Below are 19,254 nucleotides of genomic sequence, written 5' to 3'. Positions count from 1 at the left end.
TTTGTTTTGATAAATGAAGGAAAAAAATAGATGATAATTGTCATACCCCAATTTTTGACCTAAGACACCACTGACACGCGTCACCTGACCTCGATCGATCTCTGATTTTTCAATCAAAAATTCGGCAGAGAGGTATCTTCAAATACCTCATTTTGGTTCCGAGTCAAGCCCTCTTCTCTTGTTTAGTCGTTATTTCCATCTTTTATTTTGTTTAATTAATTTTGATTTTATTCTTATTAGTCATTTTTTATTTTAATTAGTCATTCATTTTTTTTTAATTAATTGATTCCTTTTTTTTTCTTTAAGATAAGTCCCAAAAAAAAACTAATGTCCGTATAGTTATCTTTTTTTATTTTCATTCCTTTGTTATTTGTATTATTATATTTTTTTAGTTGATAAAAATAAAAAAAAAAACTGTCACACAAGCAATTCCAGTCCAAACACAGCCTGTTCACGCTCGTCGATCCAACTCCGAATTCACACGCTCCATTCCGATCCAAAATGTGAGCTGTACGACGAACTACATGATTTTAATCCCTCACGGGTACGTAGGCAAAGGACATTTGTCTTTCCAAATCAATAAATTGTAGATAATTAGGTCTTTGTTCTTTTAGTCATTCAAAATTCCATTTATGTAACTAACCCCTGAACCCTAAATCTTTTCAATATGGGGTGGTTTGAACTTTATTTTTTCTTCCCCTTTTCTTAAAAAATTAAAATGTTCAGTCGTGAAATCAAAAGTGAGTCAAAAGCTAATCAAATAGCCTTGATCTCCGAAAAATGACGCGACAGAAATGGCGACTTCACTGGGGACCCCCCTAAGAGGGTTGAGCCTAACTTGGTTTTATCTAAATTTTTGTGCTATTACTTGCTAAAAAAAAAGATGGAAATACGTGTATGTAAATTCTCTCCTTCTTCTTTCTTATTTCTTTTAACGTGAGTGGTGAGATAAGTCCTACACCCGGACTTGAGGGAAATTAAGATAGGACCGGGTATAATCATAGTTTCCATGCCAAGAGTACTCTTCGGTATTGGTACATGTGATAACCCACTCAATGGAGGGATCTTGGAGGTATACTTTTGTCGACGTGAGTACTCGCGTATGGCATGTTACTTTCAAGTGACCGTCGAAGTTGAGAACCTTTAGTGACCTTTAACCCATTTTCGCTTTCTAGGACGTAGTACGGTGGCTAGTCGAGAGTACTCTCGTATTGGTTGACACGCGATACTACACCCAAACGAGACTAACCTATGAATATTGTTGGAACGAGAGTACTCTCGTCACCTAACAAATATTCGGAAGTGGTTGAAAACTTTGGGAACTTGGTAGAACCCTTGTTACAAGTGCAAATGGAAACCTTAGTCCTTACCAAATGGCGTTGTTATCCCTAAGCTCCAACATTATGGACTTAACCTCATGCATTCATTCATAAAAACTTTTTCTCATCAAAACATCGAAGGACTTAGATAAGTCGTCTTGTAAACATCAGAGGTATTGACCTTGTAAACAGGAACACCAAGAAATAGAACTTCAAAAGTCTTGACTAGACTTTAGCTTTGATAGGGACTTTTCCCTTAGTTTTGCTTTTGTTCTTAAAAAGGGAACTGTTTATAATATTTTCAATTATCAAACGGAACAATGTTCCTAATGATGTTTACAATCAATTTGACGAGTCCTTCGAAAAAATGCGTCTATTTTTGCATAAGCATCTTGCATCATTTTGCATCTCATAGTCTCAATTCCGAGTCTCACAAATTTCCATTTTCCATGAAAGGTCAACCCGTCTCAAAAGTGTCATGGCGTCCTCGTCCGAAACCAACTCGCATGTACAACACTCGAGCAATCATAAAGAGAAGATGTATTTTCTCGAGCAAGAAAATCAATTGCTCCGTGAAGAAATGACAGCCATGCAGACTAAGATGGACGAAATGACTGAATTGATGAAGACACTGACGGTTGCTCAGGCACAAGCTCCTCCTCCTCCTCCTATCAGGACTCTAGCCGAAGCTGTTTATACTGGCCCTGAATGGACGTTTTGTACCAATACCCCGAAGTACTCTACACTGCAACGCTCCGTGCCTTGGTTCCCGCCTCTTACTACTGGCGAAATACTCCGTCCCATTGCTTGTGAAGCTCAGATGCCTACTTTTCAACGTGAAACTCATGTTCCTCAGCAGGTTAGGACGTTTCCTCCAGCTGCCATGACCTACTCAGCACCTGCTGTTCATACTATCCCACAAGAAGAGGAACCCATCTTCTATTCTGGGGGTGTGGGGGTCTATGACAGGGTTGACGACCTATAAGAGAAGTATGATGAGATGCAGCGAGAAATGAGAGCTCTCCGTGGGAAGAAAGTGTTTGGGAAATCTGCTTACGATCTCTGCTTGGTGCCAAACGTCCAGATACCCCACAAGTTCAAGGTACCAGTTTTCGAGAAGTATAAGGGGAACTCCTATCCTGAGGAACATCTAACAGTGTATGTGAGAAAGATGTCTACCTATGCCAAGGATGATTCGGTCCTTATCTATTACTTTCAAGAGAGTTTGGCTAGTCCTGCCTCAAAGTGGTACATGAATCTAGACAAAACGAAGATTTGAACTTTCAGTGATTTGTGTAATGCTTTTGTGGAACAATACAATTATAATGTGGATATGGCCCCAGACCGAAGCGATCTTCAGGCTATGACTCACTACTAGAAAATTCGGTTTTAGCGACGGAAATTTGTGAGGGTTTAAATTTCGTCGCAAATTGTGACGGATTTTGTGAGGGTTACTGATAAGGTGTCATTAGCGACGGGTTTTGCGAGGGTTTCAGTCGTCGATACTTATCAGTCATAAATTCCGTCAGAAATTTGAGATTCCCAAGTTTTGTGAGGGATTTAGCGACGGTCTTGTTCCTTCTATAACTGTTCCGTCACATTTTCTGTCGTAGATTCCACAAATGCTTTGCGACGTCCTTGGATACCCGTCACAACGAGATTTTCGCGTTTTTGATATCAAATGATGCAAAAATAAATTAATATTTACTTATGTTTGTGCTGAGACTCGAACCCGTGACCCTCAACAAATGTGCACGACGCATTACCACCAGGCCATGATGACCCTGTTGTTATATTATTTTAATTGTATTATTTATTATGTAGCACATATTTTTTGTTAAGAGTCTTCCATTTACTTAGACAAACGCGTGAAAGCCTCTTTATACATAGATCTGTTCAATTACTCTTCATTTCCAGAAAAAAAAAAACAAAGTGTAAATAATCTGGAAAATGAGTTTTCTAGCGGGAAGGTTAGCAGGAAAAGAAGCAACTTATTTCTTCCAAGAATCCAAACAAGCTGTAACCAAATTAGCACAAAAGAATAATCCAATCGCAAAAATCAACGTTGTTAATGAACGACACGTCGTTCAAGATAACGCCGACGTGCTTCCCGAAGTTCTACGACACTGTCTTACTTCCAAATTATTCAGAGATGAAATGGCGTCGTCTTCATCATTCTCTGCATCGAAATGGGTTCTTCAATCTGATCCCAAACTTCGATCTTCTGTATCTCCTGATGCTATCAATCCTCTTCGCGCTTTCGTTTCTCTTCCACAAGTTACCTTTGGCGCTAGAAGGTTCATTTTCATTCCTTATTATTCTTCAATTTTTCATTTTTTTTTCAATTCAATTTCTAGGTTATTGATTTTGCGTGTGATTGGTTGTTCTACTATGGTGAAAAATTATTTCCAAGTTAGAATCAAAACTGTGGCAATTTTAAATAGAATTACTTTTCATTCAAAGCTGCACTTGTTAGTAAATTGGGTATTAAGAGGGAATTGAAGTTGTTTGTAGTTTCTAAACTATGGCAATTTTTTGTTTTTGTGTTTCAGGTGGGAATTGCCTGAAGCAAAACATGGGGTTTCAGCCTCTACAGCGAATGAATTGCGTCAGGATCGGTATGACATCTATGTTAACCCGAAGAAGTTGAAAGCAGCATCTGAAGGGCTTGCAAATCGTATGTATCTTTCTTCTCATATAAATTTGCTTGCGATGAATGCTCTCATTTTCTCATTGTAAGAGGTTAAGTCTGTAAGCAAATCTCAATAAAAACAAGGTGTAAGGGGTGTTTGAGTCAACCGTTTAGTTAAACACTTATTCAATACTGGCTTAATGGGCATGTGGTTATCTGTTAAGTGTAAACTTTTTCGACGATTGAATAGGGAATAAGGAGGACTTAATGTAAGTTCTGTTTAAGTTGTTTTTATAAGCTAGTTTGTAAAGATAAGCTGAAAATAGCTTATGGTATGATATCAATAGGCTCTTCCAAATACTTACACAACTAACACAAGTACTTACTATAGTATGCAATTTCAAATGATGTTACCTCTGACAAGTTGAAATAACTTCTGACATAGTATGGATGTTACCTCTGACAAATTATTTACTTGACAAATCTTATGTATATTAGCTATGGTACCATCAAACTTCACATTACATCTCTATGGAATTTATAATCTGTACCAGCTAAAAGTCGATGGAAAACTAATGGTGTAGACAGGTCCAATATAACCTATGATAATCCTATACCGTTACACTTTAATGTGTTGCTCTATGTTTAACTGTGATTAGATACATGAAATTTGCAATTGCAATGTATTGAGCATCATGTGTTTTTACTAACCAACTTGGCGGAAGCAAATTGAGTTGATGTAGTGGTATAAATGTTGAGGTTTTATGAGAGGGATAACTTATTGGGTCTAGAGAGACTGTTCCATTAATTTGAATGAGGGAAAATAGAGTTTCTCATCACTTACACAAGCTAAAGTTAAACCCTTGCAGGTTCTCGGTAACAGGAGAGAAACTTGTAGTTATGATTTCAAATCAGCAATCTTTTAAAATTTATGCCTACTGTGGCTATAGGCTGTCAAAGGAATATTTTAGCGTTCCTTGTCAATGTTATAGTAAGGGGAATCTGCTAGTTTGAAATTATTGCTAAGGTCTTTATATATATATATATATATATATAGACACACACACACACACACAAAATGTTTTAACAAAACAGGGTGTACAAGCATCACATGACAAACCAAGACAACTTTCGAATAAGGGAGACGAAATCTATTTGATTTCGAGTTACTTCTTATTTGTCTACAAGCTGGTTATGATGTGTGTCTTGTGAATTTATTCATTCATAATTGAATAGTACAAATCCCAGCATGATATTATTTTCACTTTATCATTTTAATACAAACTAGAATAAGGCTCAAAACTATGCTTGAGGTGTTTTGCGATGGTTTATAAAAGGAGACAATAATCTTCAGCAGAAAAGTCCTAACAGATAGCTGTGGTGCATATAGGAATTTAGATCACCACAAAACTCGGCTATATTTACAATCTATGAGCTATATTTGCAATCTACTCATGATAGATATTTATACAACCATACGAAGTTGAAATCTAATAATTGTCAACCAACTCAACTTATATCAGAAATATACCCTTTATCTAAACAAAATTTAACTAACAAAACCATTTATATCTCAAACTAATAGAGTCAAAGGAGAATGAGAATGAACTAGATGGAATTTTATTAGAATACAAATGGAGGAAGTTACAACATAATAGAAAGAAAAAACCAAATCTAGTAGAAGGATACTACTAGCCTAGCCATTAATTCTAAGATGATCCTCTTACACCAACATTATTGTCTCTTCAAATTGCCTTCAGATAAGGCCTCTCTGTAATATGCAATAGGCTGTCTATTATTCATCAGCACCGCCCCAATTCCTTAACTGATGCATCGCATTCCACCTCAATGAGTATGGTGAAGTTTGGTAAGGCGAACACCGGTGGTTGCGTCATTTTCTCTTAAGGGTTTGTAAAGTTTCAGTTGCCTCATTTTCCCTATGAAAATTGTTCTTCTTGGTTAATTCTGTCAAGGGTTTCGCCACCTTCCCATAATCCTTGACAAATTTCCGATAATAGCTTGTGAGGCCGAGCATACGTGGAGCTGGAAAATAATGGAATGCACTTGATCTTTGAGGGATTAACTGCTACCCCCTGACCCAATATCAAATGCCCCAAATGCGCCGCTCTATTCTTTCTAAAACTACACTTGTGCAGGTTAGCTACAAATGCATGAGATGCTAAAGTTTCCAGAGTCAAGGCTCTACATGTTTTGTGAAATATATAAGAAGTAATGGCAAATGCTGGGAAAAAGTATAAAAGTTTAGTAGGCAACAATTGATAGAATAACATATGAAAATATATTAATAACTTATAATGGATAATAATAACCAGCTAGCTAGATTAACTCAACATATGTAAATATAGTTTTTGAACAACAACATTTTTCATTTCTTAATTGCTAGAAGAAAAAAAGAGAAAAAGCACTATTTATTCATCAGTGTACATGTATGTTTGTGGACCTTTTATTTTTCTGATCTTTACTTAGCGTAGGTATTTCACTAATATTTGATTATAATAGCGGTATTTTGCTGTTACCAATGCTAACCTTATAATTTATCAGATGCTATAAATGCCTTGTGGAGTAAAGGATGGAGACAACGTGCGAGTTCTGCCTTGCCATCATGAATTTCATAGAACATGCATAGACAAATGGCTGAAGGAGATTCACAGGTATGAGAAAATAGACATCCAGATTTCCTTCTTGTTTACATTCATGTTAAATTAAAATTTCAAATAATAGCACTTCTCAAATAAATTATGCGAAGATATAGCACTTCTCAAATAATGATATACATAGTGTTTTCATTATGTTTCTTTTAATTCTATATCCTATTCATGAAGAATCTGCTCTCAATAAAATAGGTTGGGAAATTGTTGTTATTATTTCAATTAAATGAAGGTATTTTTGACTCTAGTAAAAACAGTAGTTAGCATAACTTCTCAGATAATGAGAGAAGCCTATAGACTTAATTTCTACTTGGTATTGGCCGTTGAGATGTCAAAAATATCATTCATACCCCTTCACCTATTAGTTCTTTTAGGATAGTTAGTTCATGACATGGTACCACATAGCTTCTTTCAATAAGAAATCTAGTTTGATTTTAAGTCTCCATTTTATGAGTTCATCCATTTCTTAGTTGCTGTCAAAAGTTTTTTTTTTGTCTTGACCCTCCGGCCTCCAAGGGTCTGGTGATCCAGAGTTCGACTGCGAAGTAAATAAAGTTTGGCAAACGATTTTTCTAGTTAGGAATTGAACTCGAGCTCTCTTGAACAATAATTAGAAGGGGTTTCACTCATGTCTAGCAGCAATGTGATGTTTTTTTGTATTGAAAAAAAATTGTTATCACCATGGTTATCTAAATTTTTTTGCCAACAATTCAACCGTCAGTGACAAATTTGTTAGCATGCTAGTGATTGTGGCACTAACTTGGTTACAAAATCTTTCTAAGGACCTAAGTGATAATTTTTCTAGACTTGAATGATATATAACTAAGGATTTACTTTATAATTCAAATGTTAAAGTATAGTATAGTTTTTATTACTTTGAAAAATACATTCTGAGCATGACTAAATTGATTGTGAAGTGTAAGGTTACAATATTATGATACACAGAAAATAATCCCTTTTATTATTTGAACTTCATTAAGTTGAGGTTAGAATGTTAAAATTTTGAACACTATAATATGTTTTTTATCCAACTTTTGTTGTTGTTGATATGATTAGGTTGAAGCCTATTCAATTCCTGGAACTGGTGAAAAAGCAAAAGATCCAATTTTTGGGCTAACAATGGGTACAAGCTCTCAAGCTACCTGCGATCGTTTCAGGTAATTAAACTAAGTGTATCATTATGTCAATGATTTTCTATTTTCAAATTAGAAGAACACATGACAAATTAAGGAAAAATGCAGTTATTATCTCAGTTGAAGTTAAGCTTGACATTTATATGTAATGCTAAAATACTTGATTAAGAATCAGTTTCAGTTTTTTCACTGTACTTTATTCCTAATTACTAATTGAATCGTATTATTTGAATATGATTCTCTAAAATAGACGGTTTTGTGTCGAACGCGGAAGTGTTGATAATCCTTCAGTGATATTAATCCATGGTTTCCCTTTACATGTGAGTTTCATTTGTTTCTCCCTAGGCATATTCTTATATGATCAATCACAATTAACATGATTTCTATGTTGCTGCCTAGGTATTTTCTTATCATAAGGTTCTTCCAGTACTCTCCAAGGACTATCACGCTGTAACATTTGATTGGCTAGGTAAGATCACACTGTTTTCATTGAATAGGTAACTAGAATTTCTTCTATTTTATTTGTAGTTATATGTCCTGACATATTCAACTATGCTTTGTGTCAATGCTTACTTTATGGCTTTTAATTGATATAAACCAAATTAATGGATGCTTTTAGAAGCATAGAATTTTGTAAAATACTTTCAGTGAATGAAATCTTTGAGAACAGATATTGAGTTTGTTAATGTTATTTTTGGGATCTATATTTCCTTGATAAGTAAGCTTTCATTTACCTCAAATTTAGTAGATCTGTGGTTCAATTTGTGTGTAAGGAGTCTAAATGTTCACTCCATTTTCATTTTCTATTTCAGGATTTGGGTTTTCTGATAAGCCTCAACCCAAATATGGGTTCGACTACACCCTTGACTGTAATTGCGTGTATGTTTGGTTTCATAGTGACAAAAATTGACATTGAATGAGTTGATTCTGAATAAAAGTGAGTTTAATGTAAAATGATTTATATTTTGATACATTCATGTAAAAGTGAGTTGAACAATAAATTTGAGGCTAAAAGTCAACTGTAGAGGCAAAAACTTCAAATTCTAAAGGCAAAAACATTCAAACATGCCAAAAAAATTCAATACCTCTAGAATCTATTTTGATTACTAAGGATTCTTGCTTTGAAAAACAAAATAATGAAAGATTCATGAAAAACTGAAATGATTTATTTTTCTTATTCCATGCAGAATATGTGTCATCATTGGAGTCACTTATTGATGAGCTAGCTTTTACCAAAGTCTCACTTGTTGTTCAAGTAAGTTTCCATTGGCTACTAAGAATCATGGATCGACTAGTTAAAGTAATTTCTTCTTTGACATAGCATTAGTCTTGTTTGTTTGCAGGGATATTTCGTACCAGTTGTAGTTAAGTATGCAAGCAATCACCAGGAGAAGCTTAACAACTTAATACTCATTAATCCACCGGTATGTTTATTTTTGAGTTGTGTAATTTCGACACTTAAATTTGAAATCAAATTTTGACATCAATTTAGATGGTTAATGGCGTTAAAATACGTGATAACTACATTCAATTGAATTTCAGCACTAGATAGGGAGAGCTGTACATTAGCAACATTTCAAACCCATGTAACTCATGTGAGAGGCAGTGTCAGAGACGTCCATATAAGGGCCCGTTTGTTTCAGATTTTTTTCAAAAAAAATCTATTTTTATCCCTAAAAAAAAAATCACTTTTTTCATTTTTAAGTGTTTGTTTAGGATTTTTAGAAAAATCATTTTATCAAAAAAATCTATTTTGACCCTAAAATGAAAAGCTATTAGGATTAGCTTTTCTCAAAATCTATTTTTTTCAACAACAAGGAGATAACACATGTGCATGTTAGAACTCATTTTTTTAACAAAATGGATTTTTATGGATAGTAGGCAAACACAAATAACTTCAGATTTTTTTAAAATCTCTAAAAAAAAATCTCTAGATTCTTTTGACACAAAATCTATTTTTTTTAAAGCTGAAACAAACGCACCCTAACTCCATTCAAGTATCCTCACTTAGTAATAGCTTAGGATTATGAGATTGTTGATAAGTTGATTCATGACACTAGCTTAACAATAGAAAATATGAACAATTGTGTACTGAAATGGTCCTTGTTTGTGTTTTTCTTGGTTTTGACCTTGGGTAAAGGGGATCTATGTTCATTTGCTACCTATTCCTGTACAAAACTTATTGATATATAAAATCATTAATTACATATTCAAAAATGGTTCCGAAGTAAATGTTGGTTAATCTTGTCTATCACTGATAAGTCCAGATTGGTTTATTTATTTTCTTATTCTTACTTCCAATCGGTTCAGTAAGGAAACATGTATTGAATATTCATTTTTGTTTGGGGAATTGAAATCTGTAGGGTGCATACGTCTGAGTTGACCACTTTTATACTAGTTTGATACAACATTACAGTCTTATTTATAGAATTTCTACTCTCACTATTATATGTAACAAAAGTTTGTTATAAAAAAAAAAACTTGAATTTTTCAAATAGATATAACGGTTTCATTGTTATAGGTAACAAATTACGTTAATCTTTTAACAATAATATAACAAATATAATAAAAATTCTTTATTAAAAAATATATAATAAATTTTTTTATCTTTTCAATAACACAAACAATAGAACATTTTTGCTCCCAATTATATACTGTGATACATTATTATTATTAATATTATTATTATTATTATTATTATTATTATTATTATCATTATTATTTTTATTATTATTATTTTCTTTTTTTTGAAGCAATTATTATTATTTTTATTATTATTATTATTATTATTATTATTATTATTATTATTATTATTATTATTATTATTATTATATAAATAACAAAACACCACTTTCTCCCTCACATCGTTCATTATTATTATTATAACAAACAGATACATAACAAAACCCAAATTTTTCCTCATTCACCCATCAATCAGCAATCGCTCATCAGGTTTGTAACAGATACCAAAATCCATTCATCCTTCATCAATCTAACTCCCAAACAGTCCCCCAATTGGTTCCTAACCTAATCTCCCCTCTCTAATTCCCAAATTCATTTGCCCTAAATCTTCACTTCATCAATCTAATTCCCAAAGCCTTCACTCATCAGTTCACTTCGATCAATTTATCGCTAATATTACTTTGCTGTCGCAAACAGGTTCCTAAATCCTTCACTTCTCTCAGCCCGTTGCTCACTTAGCTCATCTCACTTGGTTGCTGCAAACAGGTTTCAAACTATTTTTTCTCATTCTCTTGTTTTTATGCTGTAAATTATGCTAACTGAATTGGGTATGCACAATTTGAATGCTTATCTATTGAGGTTTTGATTTTTCTTTCTGGTATTTTGTCAATTTGTTTGTGATTTGGTTTTTTTACAGATTTATATGTTTTAGTTAGCGAAGAATTTTTGGTCTCTCTTCCGGTTGAATCCCCTTTTTTGTGTTGTTTGCTTCAAACTAGTGTATGAAATTTGGATGGTTAATTTTTTTTAATTATTAATTAGGGAGAACATATTTTGTATAGATCGATAATTTTGATTTTTGATTTTGTTTTTAATGAGTAATTAGGGAGAACGGGTGGTATTGGGCTTGAGGTATTCCCCAAGCACTCTTTTTGTTGTCTTTTTTTTCATAGTATTTTTACTAAGCTTTGGGTGATGTTCTTTGACATGGAACTCTGTCCATGATTAGTTTTACAGAGAGCAATGTACTTGGTCTTTCCATGATTAGTCTTTATAAGAAGGAGACATAAGCAAAATCTTAGTTTCCCGTAAGTTCTTAACACTTGATATTAATTTATCAAGTGATATACTGTCCATGACTAATATTGTAGTGATGGGTAAATAATGCATCAGCGCCTGATAACTTGTTTATGCCCATGTTTAATTTTGTGTGCCTTTTAATTTCTTTTAACTTTTTTATGTACTGTAGTTAATTACTACCTCCGTCCCTAATTATAAGACCCTTTTGAGAAATTTTTGTGTCCCTTTTTACAAGACCCCTTTGCTATTTCTAACTACATTAATTATTTTTTTACATACATGCCTCTATTTATTATACATCTTTTTCTTGAATTAGCAATAAATAGCATATGGAAAACATAAACTAACTCTCTCTCTTAAGGATAAAATTGTAAAAAGAATAATAATTACAAACAACTTTAATATAAATATCTACTTTATTAATTTCCGTGATTTTAACAAAAGGGTCTTGTATATAGGGTCGTAGGTAGTACTTAGTTTTATATGTATATAGATGGAAGACAATGATAACACAAGGGGCAGTGGAAGAGGTGTTGGTATAGGCATAAAAAAAGTTAAAGAAAAAGGGAGAGGTAAGCATAAAACTAATTTGTCACATTCTTCCATATTTCAAGCACCTAGGCCTGCAGACACCCAACCACCTTACTATACTAGGCAACCTATAAATATCCAACAACCCCAATCTACAAGGCAACCTACACATCATCCCATTTCTCAAACACATACAAATTTAATAATTCTAGGGTGCACTTTTTTTCACCACTCTTGTAAACATTTCCATGTAAATTTTACAACTTCGAGACTTCCAGTGACACCCTTTGCAAGTTCCAGTTATAACTTCTAACAGATTTTCACTTCCAAGCATCATATGTTTATGTAATCAGTAATCACTACTCACCCATATTACTAGGTTGTTGAGTGTTGAAAATAACTAGTCTAACTTTTACCCATACATTTGGATCTTCATTTTCTTTCACAGCTCCATTACGAAATATCATATGAAACATGTGTTCTCACAAACATTAAACATATGCATAATCACCAATGTATCTACCGATACATTTGTTTACTTTAATATTATAAACCATTGGGGAGAGATATCATGTGAGAGTTTATTCCATATAAAATTGATACGTTTGTCTCATTTCAGTGTACAGGAGCATTGAAGTAAGCACTTAACAGCATATCAATACTTAGTGATCTAAATCTTTAAATTAAATTGGCTATCTTGGTCATATTATTCAATGAGGCAGAAATTAGCAAACATTTGCATGATTGTAATTAAATGCGTTGGCATAAATTGTGAATGTTTGGTATGTGACATATTGATTAATTTGCTGAAATAGTATTGTGGTATGAAAATCCATGAATCAACTGAAGATATAGTAAGTGATGGTGAATCGGTTTGCTTGTTAATGTGCATATGTGAGTTGGTTTGCTTATGACACAATGCGTAGAACTTTATTAGTTGAATAACATATGTAATGCATTGTGAAGGTCACATTTGGAGTTCCTAGTTTGATGTCCGGTTTATCCTATATTACTTACATTGCTTTTATTGCAGAGGATATATAAGTGGCTTCCTGAGCATGAGCAAGACATAAAGAAGACTTATCATCATAAGGCATCTGATGGGTACGATAGTAAATGGAAGGACAAGGCAGAAGTTAATAAGCAAAATAGAAGATCCTCTGATGGTCCATTGCACACTTGTGGGTCAATTCCAACAACCGAGCATTCTAAAAGATTAGTAAGTAAACAAATTATATTTGCAGCAAAGCATAGTGATTTAAATTAATAATAATACTAATCTATTTATCTTGTACTATAGAAAACTGACTCAAAGATGACTCCAAGCTGCTGGGAGGTGTATCAAAAGACATACAAAATGAAAGGTGATCCATCAAAGTGGGTATCCTCCAAATCTCAAATGGTTGCGGTAAGTTACAATTCGATGAGATTTTCATTTCCAGCCTTTTGTCAAATAAACATAAAATAATTAAAAAATTTCTAGAATTAGTTATATCCTTTTGTGGACTTGGTATGCTGGTGGATAGTCAAGGTAATTAGAAATACTTTAAAATTAGTATTTATAATTGTCCTTATGTGTATTGATGCATGCTGCTATACTATAACTCTGCCATCATGTGCTATAATTGTTTTTTGTTATTTAATCATGTATATTGTTGTATGTTGCCTGCTTTTGTGCTATAGTTTTTAATGTTCTGCATGCTTATTATTGTTCATCAGGTTCTGACATCTGAACGTGATAATCTTATGTTTCTTCACTTAGAAAGAAGTCATGATAACTTAGTTATTAATTAAAAGCTGGTTTTAATTTGTTTAAGTTGTTATTGATTGGTTTATATATGAATTTAATTGTAGTAATTAATTTAATTTCATATTTTTGTACGTTAGAATTAAGATGAACTCTAATTTTGTAGGATGAATATGAAAGATGGAATTTTGAAAGGAACTCACAGCAAACAGAGGGGGATGATGTGTCTAATGACCATCAGTCAGATAACTTCATCTTCTTGGACGTAGTTGGAGGAGTCGACAAGAAAGGACGCATATATGGTTTGGGGACAGAGGCAGGAAAATACAAGCATTCTTCATCCAGATCATCTGACGGCATCTCACCATCTGAATATGAGCATATGAGGACTGCAATATCTAAAATGTCAGCTGAAAACATGGAACTCAAGGAGCGGTTGAAAACTAATGAGGAATTAATTCGTGCATCACAGGAGGAGTCACGTTTAGCTCGAGAGCAGTCACAACAGTCACAGGAGGATTCGCAATTGCTCCGAGAGTAGTTTCAGAAATTCAAGGAGTCTTTTCAACAATGCCATTCACATCTACCTCCTTATCGACCTCATCGTTCGAGTTAGGATCAACATACGTGTCCACTTACTTGATTATTTATCATATTATTGAGAATTTTAAAGTAAATGTTCTAATACTATTTAGTAATTATTTCAATATATTTTCATGCAAAAGATAAGTAGTGTGATTTTTGTGAACGCAAGCAAAAAGGGTTTTTATTAAGTATTAATGTGATTTTTATCATATCTTATCATATTAATATATTTTATATTGTAATTTTTCATCACCTTTTTTTATATTCAAAAATGTTTTGAGAAGAAATTGAGAAATTTCCTAATCTAATTTTTAGGGAGAAAAAAAAGCTTTATATTTGCGACGGAAATTTTAAAGAGTCACAAAAAGCGTCCGCCACCAATTCGACGCTAGACAAATTCCCAGAAGTTTTACGACGGAAGTATTCTCTCAGAAATTTGCAACGGTTTTATCCCTTAGAAATTTGTGACGGATAAATAAAACGTCGGTATTTTGTGACGGAAAACTGGGTGACACACAACCATATTATTTGGGGTTTAGCGACGGGTTTTTGGGGTTTGCGACCGGTTGTTTTCCGCAGCAATGAGCGACGGAAATGATTTTCCCTCGCTAATTTTTTCCGACCCCCATTATTACGACGGATTTCTGTCGCGTCGCAAAATCCGTCAGAAAATCGTTTGCTACGGATTTTTTACTATTTTGCGACGGAATACTGCCGTCGCTAAATCCGAGTTTTCTAGTAGTGACTCAGGGAGAAAAAGAAACATTCAACGAATATGCTCAGCGGTGGAGAAATTTCGCTGCCCAGGTCAGCCCGCGTGTAGAAGAGAAGGAGATGACCAAACTTTTCTTAAAAACTCTCAATCAGTTCTACTACAAGAAGATGGTCGGAAGTGCGCCCAAGAACTTTGCAGAGATGGTTGGTATGGGTGTACAGTTGGAAGAAGGAGTCCGAGAAGGATGATAAGTTATGGAAAGTGTACCTGCCAGCAGTTCTAATCAATTTGGGAACAATGTTCTGAGAAAGAACGAACAAGAAGTGAGCATGTTGGCCCAGGGGAGACCTTAGCAAAAACGTCCGGCTTATCAACATGTGGCTGCTATTACACCCGCTACCAATGCCATTCAACAACCGCTTTATCAGCCTCAACAACCGTATCAGCAACAACAACCTCGACAACAGGCTCCGAGGACACGGTTTGATCCAATTCCCATGAAGTTTGCTGAGTTGCTCCCATCTTTGCTCAAAGGGAATTATGTCCAAACCAGGCCGCCTCCTCCGATGCCCGGAAAATTGCCCGCAGGTTTTAGAGCCGACCTCTCATGTGTCTTCCATCAAGGGGCTCCAGGTCATGATGTTGAGCGCTGTTATGCTTTGAGGAATGCAGTTCAAGATTTAGTCAAAGACAAAGTCCTGTCCTTCACAGACTTGAATCAAAATGTGCAAAGCTAATATGATACCGAACCACGGGACCTCATCCTGAAGAGGTGGTGCGTAATTTTAGTGAAACATGGAGTGGTTTGCCGCATTTAGGGTCGTTGTGTTTTGTTCCTTCAACTATTTCTTTTGTTCGAATAATGTGTTGCTTGTTGATTTTCGTTTTTCAAAAAGAATCCTTTCGTTCTGCCCGAGGCGAAAGTGAACTTGTGCGGGCTCTTTGCTTTAAGTATTGTCGTCATTAAGAAAAAGGTCGTTTTGATCCCGACTTTGTTTTATTTTGTGTTTTTTTTCTGGAAAAATGGTAATACAAAAAACCAAAAATATAATCATTCTCAAATATCTGCATAATCATAACTTATACTTACTTGTCCAAATCAATAATCAAATCATGCATTAATAAACCCGTTGAACACATTAACCATGTACTCTCTTCTAACTTTGAGTTCCCTGTGTCCGAAGCTGAAGAAGGGAAGAATGAAGAGACTCCCGATGAGATCTCTCACATACGGGGGCATCTTAGCCATCGAAGCTGCAAACAAAAATCAAGAACATTGTTCAGAAGATGGCAGTCACTTACAAAGACTGGCATGAGATATTACCATTGCCTCACAGGAGTATCGTGCTTCATTACACATTTCAACAGGGGCAGCCCCCCTCCTTCCCTCAAGTATACAACATGGAGACCCTGCCTCCCGCGGAGATCGAAGTCCTGTCAATAGGAGTTCTGCTAAAGTCCAAGCTTGATCGAATTTAAACGCATGACGACCTTGTACAAATATATCAAAAGAGGTTTGAAACAAGCTTCTTACAAAAAGGTTCGTCCCCATGAATTTCAAGAAGGGAACTTTGTACTACTTTCCAACCAGACTCCAGTGGCAAGTGGATGCCTAACTTTGAAGAGTTGTGTGCAATGACTTTCGTAACTATGGATGGTCACAAACTCGCACGTCCGTGAGTGCCGATGCAGTCAAGAAATACTTCGTCAAAAATAAAAGCTCGATAAGTCGCAAACCTGAAAAGGCGACTTAGGCAAAAATGAGCATCTCGGTGGATTGAAAACCTAAAAGGGCGGTCCAGGCAAAAATTAGAGACATGAACAAAAATGATTATCCTGATAGATTGAAACCCAAAAGGGCGATCTATGCAAAAGTTAAGGATCATGACAAGTAACTACATCAGCCAGCACAGTCCTCTTGGGGCATCCAGTCGTCAAAAGAACCTCCTATTCGAAGCATCTGCAGATCAAAGACTCGGAGCTGGGGCATTCAAAGTTGTTAAGGAATATAACGGTTATTGTGTTTAATGTACCTTCCCATACATTTAACATTTTCCAAATTTTTCAAAGATCCGTGGGGCCTCGCCATTTGTAGGCCACCATTCAATTAATCAAATTTGAAGCCTGTGCCCATTTATTTGGAATTCTCATTTATTCTATTTGCAAAATTTCTTCTATTTTTGATGGCAATACTTGAAGCAAAAATTTCAAAATACAAAACTTTTTTTACATCTTTTGAAAAGTGTGAACAACAAGCACACTCTCTTTGAACTCGTGAGAAGATGAAGCGTACATCAGCATCCGCCTCGAGAACGGTTACACTCCGGAAGAGAAACATGGCTAATCATTATGGAGAAGACCTCTGCTTTGAGCAAGATGCTGTTATAGTCCAAAAATACAAAAAAATACAAAAATAAAAGCTCGATGAGTTGAAAACCCGAAAGGGCGGTCCAGGCAAAAATTAGGGGCATAAAAAAGGAATATACTCCCGGTGGACTGAAAACCTGAAAGGGCGGTCCAGGCAAAAGTTAGGGATTTTCAAAACAAAAAATATACAAAAAACATGACTGCTGAAGCATGCCAGGGGAAGAACACTCTGCGCCGGTTTACAAAATGGCGACTTCTTCCAGATTCTTTTGGTTAACAATAGGCTTTATCCACAAGAAGCATCAATTGCCACCTTGTGCCAGGCTTCACCCCCATCAATGGCTCAATTTTTTTTCACAATAATATCATCTTCAAGGAAGTTTGTCGAATGTTTGTACTGCGATGTCAGTCCACCTCCCATCTTACTCGTCGTGTCTCGTTTCATCGAGTCACCCGTCATATACAGTTTATACAGTCGTACAAGTTACATCCATACATTCAAACATTTATACAATCGTACATTCATACATTAATACTTTCACATATTCATACATTCATGCATATATACACAATATATACACAACATCATTCACACATGATTGCATCAGTCACCCAAAGTCTTGTTTGATCGTATTCTCTTGTTTCAGTCTTCAATTGTTTCAAGCTGTCAGTCCTAAACAACGGACCGCTTGAGTTTACCTTTCGTCTTGTTTCAAGCTGCCAGTCCTAAACAACGAACCGCTTGAGTCTACTTTTTATCTTGTTTCAAGCTGATAGACTTTTAGCAAGTGTACTAAAAATGCATCGAAGTAATAAAATTTATAAGTTCGTGTCCACAGGGACTGTTTTAATTTCTACTCGGAAAAATCGTTAAAATAAAGGATTTAAAAAATAGTGAGTATGTAGAGCATATATTTGATTGAGTTCAACAGGAAATAAAAATCAAAATAAATGGTTTTGGAAATTATAGAGATAAAAAGTGATCAGGTCTTTCGAATCAATTAATTATCGATGTTTGGTAAATTGCACCTAGCCTCTACAATTATTCTCCTAGACTCACGACAAATTAACAAAATTGTTTTGATCAATCCCTTGACTCAGAACACACTTCTAAAGCTACAACACCCTAATCCCTTATGTGAGTTCGTAACCGTTAAAGGGTTTATGAACGTTAATTTTTATGTCATAACCTAACAATCATCTATCCCTAGACTGAGCCGTTAGATTAACCAGAATTATTAGATTATTTGAATTCAGTTTATATGTGATCAGTATACAAAAAGCATTAAGAGCAAACAATTCTGAATAAAACTAGGATTATAATTGTATTGAAAAGAGTTCATACAATCACATGGTTCAAACAGCTCCAATTAAAATCATCTCAGACCTAATCAAAGAAATTAGCTAGACATAGCAAATGAATAAAAAACACGAATAAAAGAAATTACAAACATAGATGTTTTGCTTTTCTTCGATCCTAGTGCCTTCTATTTCTTTGTGTATGCGCAGCTTCTGTCCTCCCACAATTCTTCACTTCCGTTTCTTCCTTCTCCAAAACCGTGATGTGGGTTTCTATTCCATAACGTGAATGTGCCCCTTTTCTGTACTGTGCGCAGCCTTTATAACAATTGCCAATCCTTCTTTTTATTCTCGGGTCAACCAAGGCAAATTTGGGTCAAAGGCCCATTCCATTATTTTCTCCTTTCTCACTTATGCATCACGTTGCTTGAATATATATGTAAGGAGACATGCTAGTTTTTGTCTATTTCAAAGCCAATGAAACACATTTTCTTT

The 19,254-nt window shown here is 34.8% G+C and overlaps 2 protein-coding genes across 3 annotated transcripts; both read left to right on the top strand.

Moving 5' to 3' along the window:
- The first annotated feature begins 3,269 nt into the window (after positions 1–3,269).
- Positions 3,270–4,058, top strand: LOC146922535 (uncharacterized). Its single transcript, XM_085711554.1, has 2 exons — positions 3,270–3,616; positions 3,872–4,058. The coding sequence occupies exons 1-2, from the start codon at positions 3,270–3,272 to the stop codon at positions 4,056–4,058; spliced, it is 534 nt and encodes a 177-aa protein (XP_085567680.1).
- Positions 4,059–6,576: 2,518 nt separating this feature from the next.
- On the top strand, positions 6,577–14,517 carry LOC146922534 (uncharacterized). 2 transcript variants are annotated; one of them, XM_085715406.1, is made up of 9 exons: positions 6,577–6,623; positions 7,677–7,777; positions 8,004–8,073; positions 8,153–8,222; positions 8,941–9,008; positions 9,097–9,177; positions 13,080–13,265; positions 13,347–13,454; positions 13,960–14,517. In XM_085715406.1, the coding sequence occupies exons 1-9, from the start codon at positions 6,591–6,593 to the stop codon at positions 14,332–14,334; spliced, it is 1,092 nt and encodes a 363-aa protein (XP_085571532.1). In that variant the 5' UTR covers positions 6,577–6,590; the 3' UTR covers positions 14,335–14,517. The 2 variants fall into 2 exon arrangements, with proteins under 2 accessions (XP_085571532.1, XP_085571533.1); XM_085715407.1 differs by having other exon boundaries at positions 13,934–14,049.
- Positions 14,518–19,254: the final 4,737 nt, after the last annotated feature.

The sequence above is a fragment of the Medicago sativa genome, chromosome 5 (genome assembly GCF_051527215.1).
Source record: "Medicago sativa cultivar Bolivia chromosome 5, Bolivia_mono, whole genome shotgun sequence".
NCBI classification, from domain to species: domain Eukaryota; kingdom Viridiplantae; phylum Streptophyta; class Magnoliopsida; order Fabales; family Fabaceae; genus Medicago; species Medicago sativa.
This window is presented reverse-complemented; position numbering and strand designations above follow the sequence as displayed.

Bases quoted from the DNA above. Each gene is read 5' to 3' on its own strand.
- LOC146922535 (XM_085711554.1), top strand. From the start codon at position 3,270: ATGAGTTTTCTAGCGGGAAGGTTAGCAGGAAAAGAAGCAACTTATTTC. The intron at 3,617-3,871 runs GTTCATTTTCAT...TTTGTGTTTCAG, and splicing joins GTTACCTTTGGCGCTAGAAG to GTGGGAATTGCCTGAAGCAA.
- LOC146922534 (XM_085715406.1), top strand. From the start codon at position 6,591: ATGCATAGACAAATGGCTGAAGGAGATTCACAG. The intron at 9,178-13,079 runs GTATGTTTATTT...CTTTTATTGCAG, and splicing joins TAATACTCATTAATCCACCG to AGGATATATAAGTGGCTTCC. The intron at 13,455-13,959 runs GTAAGTTACAAT...CTAATTTTGTAG, and splicing joins CCAAATCTCAAATGGTTGCG to GATGAATATGAAAGATGGAA.